Source organism: Rosa chinensis, chromosome 5, assembly GCF_002994745.2.
Source record: "Rosa chinensis cultivar Old Blush chromosome 5, RchiOBHm-V2, whole genome shotgun sequence".
Classification (NCBI taxonomy): Eukaryota; Viridiplantae; Streptophyta; class Magnoliopsida; order Rosales; family Rosaceae; genus Rosa; species Rosa chinensis.
Genome location: NC_037092.1, coordinates 44,759,712 through 44,774,220, shown reverse-complemented (window position 1 = coordinate 44,774,220; position 14,509 = coordinate 44,759,712). Strand labels below are relative to the sequence as shown.

Below are 14,509 nucleotides of genomic sequence, written 5' to 3'. Positions count from 1 at the left end.
TTCGCTTTAGGTAAAAGAAAAGGAAAAAACAAGTGCCGCTGAAACTGGCACTATGCTTGTCTCTATACCAATTTCCGGCATACATCTGCACTCTCTCTCTCTTGATAAGCTATGACAGGACAAGATATTCGTACATACGTCGCAATAGGTGTCGTATTTTTCGTGATAATTGGCGGATTGCTTGCGTGGAACTATTGGAAAGGAAGACGACATAACTCTGTTGTTCATGAAGGACAAACAATGCAAAGGCAAGAAGGTCCAATCGTCTAACAACGTAACGATGCTGTTCTCGGAGGACAAACAACGACACCCTGATGAGACTTGATCCATATCTTCAAGAGTTAAACCTTGTTAATTTCGTTTTAGATTTTTTTTTTTTTAATGCTAATAAATTTAAATACTTTGAGTGAGAATCATGATAAATATTTTTTTTTTTAGTTGTTGGTTTCAAGTTTCCTTATATTAATTTTATGTAACAGTCATTTTTTGAGCAATTTATGTAATTGTCAATAATCTCTTGGTTCTGAGTTTTCTTATGAAGAATGCATTGAAATTGACAACCCTCATCCATTGAGGTCAACATTATGAACTAAACTCAATCCAAGAACCATATATAGAATACATGACCTTGACGTTATCAAAATTCTACAAAAGCAAACAACATATCTTCTTTTGCTATGTAATTCTCCAACCTCGACTCTTAAGAGTTTAAAACAGATAGCTAATGAAGAACTAGAAACTAGAACGAACACTAATAATGGAGTAGGGGAGTTAGCCGACCCGTGATTTGGCTTATGCTAAAGAGACAAATCTAATTAACCCAATTTTTTCATAGCCTACATCTCTCTTCTTCCTTACTTCCGGAGTTCGGAGATTGTCGAGTCGTATTGCTATAAAACTTATAATTTATTTGCTATAAATTTTTTTGGTTAAGAAGAAAAACTAAAAATCACCAAAATAAATTTTAAAAGCAAACTAAAAAAAAAAGGGAAAAATTCACCAACGGTGTCTGGACACTTTGGTGACTTTCAAAATGATACCTGAACTCTGAATGTTATCAATGTGATACCTAGACTTTACTGTTCGTATTATCGTAGTACCTCTGGCGAACTTCCGTCACGTCTCCGTCAACTGTGAGCACGTGTGACTCACATGAGACTAAAAATGAGGGCAAAAAAGACATTCTGCCCTCAGTTTGTTTTAGGAAAAAATTCACCAACGGTGTCTGAACACTTAGGAGACTTTCAGAATGATACCTGAACTTACAAAACTATCAATATGATACCTAGACTCATTTTTTCATATCAACGTCGTACCTACGACCAATTTCCGTCACGGAGCCGTTAAATTTTGCACGTGAGTAACTTAATGAAGATAAAAAGACCGATTTACCCTCAAAAGTTTTTTTTTTTTTTTCCTTTTATTTCTTTCTTTCTTTCTTTCTTTCTTTCTTTCTTTCTTTCTTTCTCTCTTCTTCTTCTTTTTTGGTTTCTTCTTCCCTTAATTTGAATCATCAAGATGTAAATCATCTTGCTCGTCCGATTCCCACCGCCGATTGCCGATCAAACACCGCCGCTGTGTCTCAATCCACCTTCATGCATCGCAGATATTTGTGGTTCCCCCCACTTCAAATCCTACAACAAATTGAAATTGCACTGAGGCTTCGCTGCTCACTCCGAGTTCATCCCCGCCGCCGCCGCCGACAACTTAGCCACCACCACTCTCGTTCTCTCCTCCGACCCCCTTTTATACACAATTGATCAGAAACTCAGACCCTGCCAGCCCTCCACTCTCAAATCACAGCTCCAATCCCACCCTGCCATCCTCTCCGTTGTTCCCGACATGCAACACCACCTCCACACCATCCTCACTTGCAACTTCATCGGTCTAGCAGACAACTTCGGCCTCTAGCCAAACTTCGATCAGAAGCAATTGTAGGCAGCCAAAGATTAACAACTTCGGCCTCCACACCATCCTTACCTGCAGAAAATTCGAGTTGTTCTGATTCACCAGCTCTGCCACTCTGCTACTACCCACCATTGCGCCTCGCCGATTAGCAGACAAAGAACTCGGAGCCTCCACCATCGAGAAATGGAGGCTCACGTTCTGCGTGTCCTGCGCGGCGGATATCGGCACTGTCAGAGAAGATGTTATCTAAACAGAAATTGAGTTCGGGTTCCACGGCGGCAGCTCGTCGATTGCGGCCTTGGCTTTCTTGATGACCCAATTGACGGCCTTGCTGGGCCGGTCGTATCCGAGCCAGTCTTGCACGTCGTAGAATTGAATGGCGGTGTGGGCGGTGAGCCGGACACGGTGGTCCCTGGGGCCTTTGGAGGTGTAGACCTTGCTGTGGCTGTCCTTCAGGTCGGTGGCCCTTAGAATGTGGCCTCGAGCCTCCACGATTTCGCTGGCTGTGGAGGAAGAAGCAGTCCTTATACCCAAACCCAATCGAGAAGCAGCGGAGGACAATGTCATTGCCCGGTGGTGGAGGTTGTTGTGGCTCTCCCCCATTTTTCTTCCTGCATATTCCATGGTGGGTTCTCCGAAAGCGGTGGTGTTGGCAAGGAAAGAAGGAGAGAATAAAGAAACCGAAAAAGAAGAAGAAGAAGAATAAAGAAAGAAAGAAAGAAAGAAAAGAAAAGGGAAAAAAAAAACTTTTGAGGGTAAATCAGTCTTTTTGTCTTTATTAAGTGACTCACGTGCATTGCACGTGCAGAATTTAATGGCTCCGTGACCGAAATTGGTCGTAGGTACAATGTTGATATGAAAAAATGAGTCCAGGTATCACATTGATAACTTTGTAAGTTCAGGTATCATTCTGAATGTCTCCTAAGTGTCCAAACACCGTTAGTGAATTTTTCTCGAGGCTAAATCGGTCTTTTTGTCTTCATTAAGTGACTCACGTGCATTGCACGTGCAAAATTTAACGGCTCTGTGACGGAAATTGGTCGTAGGTATGACATTGATATGAAAAAATGAGTCCAGGTATCACATTGATAACTTTGTAAGTTCAGGTATCATTTTGAAAGTCCCCTAAGTGTCCAGACACCGTTGGTGAATTTTTCCCAAAAAAAAATTAAAAAAATTAGTTCGACACACAAAATACTAATTGTTAATTTCTTTAGTTTTTATCACAAATAGTTCTTGAAATTCGGGTCATTCGACACTTGATTTGCAACATTTTAAAACTATCACACCGGTATCTCAAAATTAATCCCCGACACACTTTTGATACCCTCTGTTAATAACACCGTTAACTCCTCATTTTTGCCAATGGCATTTGCGTCTTTTCCTCTCTCATGCTAGTTTGTTAGTAGTTATCCTAATTACTTTTAATTTTGCATATACAATTATTATTTATGCTTTGCATTTTTCTTTTTTATAGTTATTGACCGGTGACTAATTATTATCTTGATTAAGACGATGATGGGTTTTGCAGCGGAAAAAAAGAGAGAGGGCAAGATGAAAATATCTTGGAAAAATGGAGGAGTTAATAGTATTACTAACAGAGGATACTAAAAGTGTGTCAAAGGTAATTTTAAAATGTAGAAAATCAAAGTGTCAAATGATTCAAACCTCATACCACGGCAATGTTTTGTGACATTTACTCAACAAAATAAATAAAAACAGAAAAACAAAAACCAAAAAGAAAATAAGAATCGGTCGGACTCAATATCCCCTTCTTCCCTCTCAAAGGCTCCGGACCAGAGGCTCACGTCGACTTCTGAACTCAACCGCTAAAACCCAATTCATCAGTTCCCATACTTGTGTCAATATAATCCGTAAGCATCTTCCTTCTCCATCCATCTTCTCTGTTGGGCCATTTCTAGCTTCTTTTCTGTCCAATTCGTTAACTCTGCTTTCAAATAACCAGGTTCAGCTTCTGACCATTTAGAAACTACAAAGGGTCTCTTAGATACAAGTATTCCTTCGCTTTTGCTTCCTTCTCCTATTTCAGACAATGATTCTCCCCGCCTGCACGGCAACCCCAATTCAACTTCCCAAACAACACCCACTCACCACTACTCCACACCCATCTCAGTCCACCTCTCCCAATCCAAAACATGACAAAAAACACTCGGTTTCGCTGAAAAACAGGAATGAACATATGGACCAAACTGTGTTATGGACCTCTTCTATATCCCAACGCTGCCGAAGTGGTCAGCTGTCTCAAGCTGTTTCACAGTTCATCCAAATGAGACAAGCCGGGGTCGAACCAAACCACATCACATTCGTTACACTCTTCTCCGGCTGTGCTCACTTTCCAGCTAAAGCACCATTGTTTGGGGCCTCGCTTCATGCTTATGCGTCTAAATTGGGCTTAGATAGGACTAATGTGATGGTGGGGACAGCACTAGTTGATATGTATGCAAAGTCTGGTCGGGTGGAGCTTGCTAGATTGGTTTTTGGTGGGATGGAGGTGAAGAATTCAATGTCTTGGAATACTATGATTGATGGGTATATGAGAAATGGAAATGTGAGGGATGCAGTTGAGGTGTTTGATGAAATGCCTGAGAGAGATGCTGTTTCGTGGACCGCTTTGATTGGTGGGTTTGTGAAGAGACGCCGGTTTGAGCAAGCGCTGGAGTGGTTTCGTGAGATGCAGGTGTCCGGTGTGGAACCGGACTATGTGACTATAATTGCTGTGATTGCTGCTTGTGCTGATTTGGGAACTCTTGGTTTAGGCTTCTGGATAAACCGGTTTGTTATGAAGCAAGACTTTAGACACAATATTCGGATAAGTAACTCGTTGATTGATATGTATTCCCGATGCGGATGTATTGATTTTGCTAGGCAAGTGTTTGACAACATGCCTGATCGGACCTTGGTTTCATGGAACTCTATGATTGTGGGTTTTGCCGTGAATGGGCATGCAGAGGAAGCTCTTGTGTTCTTCAACCTGATGCAGAAGGAAGGGTTCAAGCCGGACGGTGTCAGCTTCACTGGGGCTCTTACTGCATGCAGCCATGCTGGTTTAGTCGATGAGGGGCTACGTTTCTTTGATAACATGAAGAGAATACACAAAATAACCCCGAGAATTGAGCATTATGGCTGCATAGTTGATCTCTATAGCCGTGCAGGGAGGCTGGAAGATGCCTTGAATGTAATAGAGAACATGGCGATGAAGCCAAATGAAGTTGTTTTGGGTTCTTTGCTAGCTGCTTGTAGAACTAGTGGAAATATCAACTTAGCCGAAAGACTGATGAAGTACCTGTTCGAGTTGGATCCTGGTGTTGATTCGAATTATGTGCTACTTGCCAACATATATGCAGCAGATGGTAGGTGGGATGGTGCAAACAAGGTTAGAAAAACTATGAAAGACCTCGGAATCCAGAAGGTGCCAGGATTTAGTTCAGTTGAGATTGACTGTGATATTCATGAATTTGTGGCCGGTGATAAATCCCATGTTGATGCAGAGTATATATATTCAACACTAGAGCTTCTATCTTTTGAGCTCAAATTATGTGGGTATGTTCCTGAACACATTATAAGGGAATAATACGAGCATGACTAACACTTCTGGTAATCTTGCATAGTAAGAAGAAATATCCAATACACTTCATGAATTGCAAGTTAGCTGGCCAGACTTACATACACCAATATTTTAAATCTTGTAATATTCTTCGGGGTGATTACTTATACGCAAAAGCTTTGGATTTTGAGTTGGTTAAACTGATGGGGAGAGCTCTGTTGAAAGAGCTTTCAGAGATATTTGGATACCTTGCACCTGAATACAAGTAAGTGTTTCTCTTACGTCTCCTCTCAGATATAGTATGACATTAAATTCAAAAGTATGGCTACCTACTGAGCATGGAAAAGTTTAGATTGTTTAGTAAAAAAGACAACATCTTCTGATTTACAAAGTCACTTAATTTTCTGTATCTCACATCTGCCTAGCATGCTCACATTTAGTGTGTTTCTCTTGCCCTAATTCATCTTAGATAGACCAATGTGGTATATGTTACAGCTTTTGGTTTGGATTTTTTTTTTTTTTTCCTTATTGCAAAAACGAAAACAAGACTTTGCACTAGCCCCGCCCCAGGGGCAAGAACTACAAACTAAGTCAAGATTAAGAAAGAATTTCACTATTTCAGAACACATGGCAGATTAAAGTGCCAAATTTTAGGTCATGGCCACAGTACGCTAGAGAATCAATGATGGAGTTTGCTACCCGAAAGGGTGGAAGGTGTGAGTAAATTTGTAATCCTCTAGATTAGACAGCTATACTTCATTATGGTTAGTGGTTAATTGAAACCTCCAAGGAATAAGTTGACATCGTCTGTAACTAGCTTGGAATCCTTGGATCTTCAATATGGATCTTCTTATTTCTATTGGTGGAAACCCAAAATAACCCTTCCTTTAGGGAACGAGTTTGCAACACAGGCCAAGAAAGCAGCTTTAGCCATAGAAAGAGAGCAGTCCAACATTTACTTCCATGTATTTAAAGGGAGATTGCCACCTATTCAAGTGATATATAATAATATATAGAGAAAATTACATATAAGTGCATTTCAAGGTGTTGTTTTAGCCTAAAGGCCACCCAATATTTTCTTCCTTCATAAGGCCACCAGATACAAAATAGGATTAAATTTTGAACATTACAAATAAAGGAATTTACAGTTCTGCCACTCTCAAAACAGACCCAAATTGTGATATCAATCTAGGGTTTGTTTCATTTTCAGAAACGCATCCTTCTCTCTCTCTCGTCGCCGGCGTACGTTCTCTCTTGTCGGCGGGACACTCTCTCATCGCCGACGTTCTCCCTCGTCGGTGGGCCTCTCTCAACCGCCTCTTGATCTGGACCTCGCCGGTGCTCTTTCAATTTTCTGTGGAGTATCTTTGTTTGCAGTAGCTTTCTATTTTCAATTTCGATTTACTGTGGAGTATCTTTGTTTGCAGTTGCTTTCTCTTATCTTTGTTTGCAGTAGCTTTCTCTTTTCAATTTCGATTTGCTGTGGAGTATCTTTGTTTGCAGTAGCTTTCTCTTTCAATTTCGATTTGCTTTGGAGCATCTTTGTTTGCAGTAGCTTTCTCTTTCAATTTCGATTTGTTGTGGAGCATCTTTGTTTGTAGTAGCTTTCTCTTTCAATTTCAATTTGCTGTGGAGTATCTTTCAATTTTGATTTGCTAGTAGGCTTGACAGTCTTTCGCTGTAGCGATTGTTCTGCTTTGGAGTATCTTTTAGAATGTTTGGCAGTATGTTTCATGATGCTTGACAGTAGCTTATCTTTAACAACAACTTGGCTTACCAGCTTGCATGTTTAACAAGAGCTTTCTAGTTCTATCTCAATAGCTTTATGGTTCTTTGACAGTAGCTTTACACATCTACTACAGTAGCTTGCTTAGTCTTTCACAGTAGCTTTTTGTTGTTTTTGTCAGTATCTTTTGTAGCCTTCCACTGTAGCTTTCTTATTCTTTAATAGTAGCTTTGTTTGTTATCTTCTCTCATTTTTTTCTCTACTTGCAGGAAGGAAAAATGGTTGAATGTAGAGACTGAACACCACAGTATAGAGCAAGTCTACAGTCATTCAACGAGAAGATGAAAACCTACAAAGGGATGATCAGTCTAGATGTAATGTTGAGGTTGAATAGGACACCATTCTGGGAGATCATTTATGTCTTCCATCACGGACTTTTAAAAGACTGAGAATGCAGAAAAGTAGATGAGGACATTCTGAGAATGGTCAAGACATACGACATCAATCAAAAAGGGTTTCTGCTTGGGGAAAGGATACTGAAAATAACCCGTGAAGATGTAGCTATCTGCCTTGGAATGCGATTGGAATGAGTCACATTCGAGCTAAACAAGCACCACCAGAAGCCAACGAAGAATCGCATCATCGACAAGTATTTTGGAGATGCAAAGAAAGTGACAAAAGCGATGGTTGATAGTGCACTTGCCAAATCTTTGAAAGACCCAAGCAATCAAGACGCAAGTGAGGTGGCATCGCTAATTGTCATGAGTCTGTTCTTATCCTTCTTGTTCTGCACCTCAGGTTATACATTGTCCTAGAAGTTGGTATAAATTTGCACTTAATGGAATTCTTGGTGGCGATATTCATGGGCAACCTTAGTACTAGACCACCTACACAATGGTCTAAGTAACAAGCAGGAAGACAAAGATGTCAATTTGTCAGGTTGTTTGCTGCTAATCATGGTAAGTAACGACTACTGTTAGTTTCATTAACATTTCAGTAGATTTAGCCCTCAAAATTAATGTTTTTCTTATTGTTGTGTAACAGTATTGGTTAGCTGAGAAGACAAAGATGGGGAGGAGCAATCAAGAGAAATGAATTAGGGTCGCCAAATTTCATAAGATGGTCACTCATCGAGCTGCACAAAGAAATGGAGAAACTAACCAACGAGCAGACAGAGGTAAAGAAAGAAAAATAAAGAATAAATTTGCAATAAGAAATCAGTTTAGAAATATATTGTTCTAGTCTTTAACATTGTGTGTACTTTGTTTGATGAAAAATAGGAAATGTTTGATCGAAAGCTGACAGAGAAAGACTTGGAAGTGGAAATGAATGACATGAGAGGAAGAAACAGAGGAGTGGCATCAGATGAAGAGCTGAGGGAGGAAGACTTTGTAACTCCAACTTTTGGAGATTGGGTAAGTAGCTTTCTTTATTGATTTTCAGTAGCTTTCTCTGCCTATGTGATCTATAACCAATTAATTTTCTTTGAAAATTTTAGTAGTTTTCTGTAACTGTTTGAGTAGCATCTTTTAAGCTCATTAGTAGCTTTTTAAAAATTTCATAAGCTTTCAGTTTCATGGATGAGTTAGTAGATTCGTATGATTATGTTAGTAGCTTTCTTTAACCATTTTTGAGTAGCTTTTTGTATTCAAATCAGTAGCTAAGAAACGTTCAGTTTCGTTTAATCAATTATGAGCAAGTTTGTATCTTTGTATAGCTATGTTAGTAGGTTTTTATAACCCACCTCAGTAGCTTTTTAATGTGATTTTTTATTTTTATTTTTTGATACAGCACCAAAAAACCACCCAAGAACGGCGAAAAGAAGAAGCAGAAAGTCAGAAGAGAATGAAGGACTTAATAGGCTCGTTGGAAGAAGCAACAACTCAAACGAGTCTCTCACAAGAAGAAAACCAGAAAACTCAAGACTTGTTGAAGAAGTTAACCGAAGAGAATGAAAAGCTAGCAAGACAGAATGATAGATATTGGGAGATGTTGTACAAATTCTTTGAGGAAGACAATATAGCAACAAGGAAGATACAGATCTTGTAGACAAATTGACATCGTTGTCTTCCTGCTTCTTACTTAGACCATTGTGTAGGTGGTCTAGTACTAAGGTTGCCCATGAATATCGTCGCCAAGAATTCCATTCGGTGCAAATTTCTACCAACTTCCAGGACAATGTATAACCTGAGGTGCAGAACAAGAAGGATACGAACAGACTCATGACAATTAGTGATGCCAACTCACTTGCGACTTGATTCCTTGGGTCTCTCAAAGATTCGGCAAGTACACTATCAACCATCGCTTTTGTCACTTTCTTTGCATCTCCTAAATACTTGTCGATGATGCGATTCTTCGTTGGCTTCTGGTGATGCTTGTTTAGCTCGAATGTGACTCCTTCCAATCGCATTCCAAGGCAGATAGCTACATCTTCACAGGTTATTTTCAGTATCCTTTCCCCAAGCAGAAACCCTTTCTGATTGACGTCGTATGTCTTGACCATTCTCAGAATGTCCTCATCTACTTTTCTGCATTCTCAGTCTTTTAAAAGTCCGTGATGGAAAACATAAATGATCTCCCAGAATGGTGTCCTATTCAACCTCAACATTACATCTAGACTGATCATCCCTTTGTAGGTTTTCATCTTCTCGTTGAATGACTGTAGACTTGCTCGATACTGTGGTGTTCGGTCTCTACGTTCAGCCATTTTTCCTTCCTGCAAGTAGAGAAAAAAATGAGAGAAGATAACAAACAAAGCTACTATTAAAGAATAAGAAAGCTACAGTGGAAGGCTACAAAAGATACTGACAAAAACAACAAAATGCTACTGTAAAAGACTAAACAAGCTAATGTAGTAAATGTGTAAAGCTACTGTCAAAGAACCATAAAGCTATAGAGATAGAACTAGAAAGCTCTTGTTAAACATGCAAGCTGGTAAGCCAAGTTGTTGTTAAAGATAAGCTACTGTCAAGCATCATGAAACATACTGCCAAACATTCTAAAAGATACTCCAAAGCAGAACAATCTCTACAGCGAAAGACTGTCAAGCCTACTAGCAAATCAAAATTGAAAGATACTCCACAACAAATTGAAATTGAAAGAGAAAGCTACTGCAAACAAAGATGCTCCACAACAAATCGAAATTGAAAGAGAAAGCTACTGCAAACAAAGATGCTCCAAAGCAAATCGAAATTGAAAGAGAAAGCTACTGCAAACAAAGATACTCCACAGTAAATCGAAATTGAAAATAGAAAGCTACTGCAAACAAAGATACTCCACAGAAAATCGAAAGAGCGCTAGCGACGAGGTCTAGATTAAGAGGCGGTTGAGAGAGGCCCACCGACGAGGGAGAGCGTCGGCGACGAGAGAGAGAGAATGATGCGTTTCTGAAAATGAAACAAACCCTAGATTGATATCACAATTTGGGTCTGTTTTGAGAGTGGCAGAATTGTAAATTCCTTTATTTTTAATGTTCAAAATTTAATCTTATTTTGTATCTGGTGGCCTTATGAAGGAAGAAAATATTGGGTGGCTTTTAGGCTAAAACAACACCTTAAAATGCACTTATATGTAATTCTCTCTCTCTCTCTCTCTCTATATATATATATATATATTTTTTTTTTTTTTTTTTTTTTTGGACTTTTGCCCATAGAATTAGCTGCCTAAATTCATTAAGCCGCCCTGGAGGCAGAATGGATTATAACATGAAAGCCTTGAGGTTCCTGAAATAATCTCTCTAGCTTGGTTCTCAAAATTCCAAGCAGAGATTAACAATTTCTGCATACAAAACTTGGATGAATGTTTAGAATAGGATGGATATCCACATGAAATTAAGGCAATCAAGAGTGGAACCAGGGAAGGTGGGAGAGTATAGGGCAAGTAATGATCAAGAGTTTCAGTTCAAGGAAGCTCAGAGACTCGAGAGTTACTTGGAGTTGAACTTCTAGTTAAATGTAATTGAAAGTCTTTTATAAAGGTAATTACATAACAAGATGAGTTGAGATCCATAGACCAATATCATTGAAGATCCTTCTTCTTCTTCTTCTTTTTTATTTTTATATCCCATTAGAGCTTCTGTGTTGAAACATTTGGTGTTCTGTCACCAAGCTGCAGCTAGGAGTTCACTGTGTTATCAGCCCAAAAAAGCTCCTCAGATTTATAAAAATATTGACGGCTCCAGGGTATGATCCTGTGTAGAAATTCCATGGGATTTAACAATTCAAATTAGTAAAGTGAATGAATTTATTCAATTAATTTAATTGTAATGGTCCTTCTCCCTCAAATTTTTCATCCAAAGATATGATACAGGTCAAATCACCAATGAGAAGCCAAGGAATGTTATATTTGAAATAAGAGGATATGAAAGATTCCAAATTCCAGTTGCTTTTCCTGAAATTTTGTTGAGTATGCACCTCTTGTAATATAAAAGCTTAAAAGGTTGAAAAATGTTGAATTTCACTCTGAGTTTCCCTTCTGAACTGAAGGAATGCATGAGAAGAAATGAACTTGCTTTCTACCCCAGTGATCTGTGTTTGACAACCGGCTCATCATCCTTTGTCCTACTATAACCCAGTTACCTAGGGGTATTTAGTATTAGCACTCAAAAGAGGAAGTTGGTCGCAATAGTAAAAATGACTCTTATTTACTGTGTTTTTCCAATAAAAGGCTTTCAAATGCAATATCAGTACTTGACGTTTTGCTATAACTGCAGAAGTTAGGTTCCCTGTTCCATTTAACAGGTTTATCAGTTTATTGCCTGTATTTCATGAACATAAGATGAATTCCTTTTCCTTGTTACCAGTTAGGAGAGAGAAAATCTCTTCTAACTAATCCCTCAAGGTGATAAATGACTTGCTGGTCAAACTCTCATTCTGTTTCTCTTTGTCCCGAAAGAGTATTTCAGTTAGAGATTTGAGAATGAATATATGTTTGTGTTGTGGTTGAGAAAAGTGAAGTAAAAGGTTCTTATGGATAAAGGGTTACAGTATAATGATAGAGTTGTGACTTGGTATGAGTTTACTGAATCCTACTTTTCTTAAAACAGCTGTTAATTTCCTTGACCAACTACTGGTGGGACCATGGCAACCTATGGGATGTCTTGAAGATTTTTGAACATTCCAAATCAACTCATCGTACACTTCTGAATCTTATCCTTTCTTGCAAAAGTTGAGAAGTGTATCTTATGTCTTGATCTCTTACTAAATCATGATATCTATTTTCTGTGATTGGGGAATATCACATCTAAAGTAGATGTGTTCATCTTTGTGTTGGATTGGTACTTGGCTGCAATTGATCTGACTCCTGTTATTAATGAAGAAAAATTAGAGAGGATCTCCCTAATAGCTGACCTTGATGGGCATTGCACTTGTTTAAAGGTGGAAACCAGTTGAGATCAATCAAAAAGTCTCAGAATTGATTACAATCAAGCCCGAGGACAGCAAGGGAGGTTTTACTGCAAGATCTACTGGTTTTGCAGTCCTTCACTAATGCCCGAGGTTGATGAGTACACTTTGTGTTGGAAAGTCTACAGAAAATATTGCCTCTCATTTCATTTTCCTTGATTAAATTACTTGTTTTTGTTCAGTAGATGCTCCTTAGAATATGCTCTTTGAGCATTTCATTTTCGTTGCTCCATACAAAGAATGTAAGAATGGCTATTGCTGTGCTTAAAGGTGCTTTAGCTATATTTCCAGGAGTTGTTCCTTGAGCTGTGTGAACTGTCTGCTGCATCAGTGTAGATGGCAAATTGTTGGTTACTTGGTTAAATCTTTTGCTTGCTATTTCGTGAACAATGCATGGAATTTAATTTTGGAAAAATTTCACAGACAGTGTATGAAGTATGAATGATTCTACACTTTGGTGTATGAACTTTGAAAATTAGATTGGTGTATCAACTTTGCATTTCAGCATCATTTTGGTATCTCAAGTTAACACCGTTAAGCTTTGTCGTTAAGTTGAAATTCTTGCAAAATTTTTAAAAGATACCATGCAATTAATCAAAACATTTCCAAAAAAGAACTAGCATTTAGCATGCCACAATTTCACCTAATGACGTCTTGTCTAAGTGGTTACTAGCAGGGCAGAACCACTGCTACCTTAGTAGGGTACTCTTTTAAGTTAAAAGCAGGGTGCTACAAACCTTTGCAGGAAAATAACACAAAAAATTAGCAACAAGGCAAAATAAAGATTTTTGTGACGATGTATTGGACACGACATAGAATTTATTTATTCAAACATGTTTACAAATTTAGAAATCTAGAGGCTCTACTTCTAGATAAACAGCTTACCTACTCATAATTATAATTACAACTTTACAAGTACTTTACTTGGAATAAAAGCACACCACTCTACACGAATTCTACAGGAAAGCACACTACTATTCTGGCTATCTTCCTCCTTGAGAAAGAAGTTTTCTGTCTCAATTTTCTGATGCATTACTAAGGAAGTTTACAGCTCTTTATATAGGGAGCGAACCTCAAAATGGAATTCAAAACATCTTAAAAGAAAAGGAAAGTAGAGTACAAGAGGAATCTACTTTTTGGCAACCAAAAAAAACTAAACTTGACTTTTTGAAAAAAGTAAAGTCATTCGTCTTGTTGCGTCAGCAACTACTCACTTCTCCATCATGTTAGTAATATTGTGAAGTTCTTCCTCAATAAAGGTAGCTGATGAGCCTGGACCACTATCGGCAGCTTCATGATTTGTGTCGTTTTCGTCGTATTTAAGATCTGAATAGGGAATCTGATATTTTCCTTCCTATTCAATATTCTCTCGAAACATCTCAGTCTTCCATTTATACAAAGACGTCCACATCCTCTTGATATGTTTCTGTTCTAGAATCTGGGCATCATAAGATAATTCAGCAATTTTAACCTTGCTTTCTAGAATTTTTTCCAACAACTCTGCCTCAACAGTATCTGAACTCACTTATGTTAAATTAATAACAAAGAGCAAGACAGAGTCATTCTGTTAACATCTATCTTAAGTGTAAACTCAGGTTACATTTAGATGGTGACGCAGAGCAAAGGCTACACTCCAATTTTTCAGCTGTTGAAATCTTGAGTCATACTGTTATACAGAGCACAACACAACTGAAAGTTACACTATCATGACCGACTGTCTATTTCTTTCTCCTCAAGCACGAGTACACCGTACTTAATATTGAGCACGTTTATTTTCTTATCCTCATTTTTGGTTTTTGGTCTGAAATTGTTTTTGATAATCAATTAATCATATCAAGCATGAATTTCTCAATTGTTTATGCCTTCTGTTCACCAATTGAGGCATGGTACACTACGTTACCCACATAA

General features: G+C 38.4%; 1 protein-coding gene across 2 annotated transcripts; it reads left to right on the top strand.

The window, feature by feature from the left end:
- The first annotated feature begins 3,621 nt into the window (after positions 1-3,621).
- Positions 3,622-9,469, top strand: LOC112201680 (pentatricopeptide repeat-containing protein At1g05750, chloroplastic). Of its 2 annotated transcripts, XM_024342592.2 has the most exons (6): positions 3,629-3,782; positions 3,875-5,738; positions 7,469-8,158; positions 8,244-8,376; positions 8,480-8,614; positions 8,991-9,469. In XM_024342592.2, exon 2 carries the CDS (start codon positions 3,962-3,964, stop codon positions 5,498-5,500), a length of 1,539 nt encoding a protein of 512 aa, XP_024198360.1. In that variant the 5' UTR covers positions 3,629-3,782; positions 3,875-3,961; the 3' UTR covers positions 5,501-5,738; positions 7,469-8,158; positions 8,244-8,376; positions 8,480-8,614; positions 8,991-9,469. The 2 variants fall into 2 exon arrangements, with proteins under 2 accessions (XP_024198358.1, XP_024198360.1); XM_024342590.2 differs by having other exon boundaries at positions 3,622-5,738.
- Positions 9,470-14,509: the final 5,040 nt, after the last annotated feature.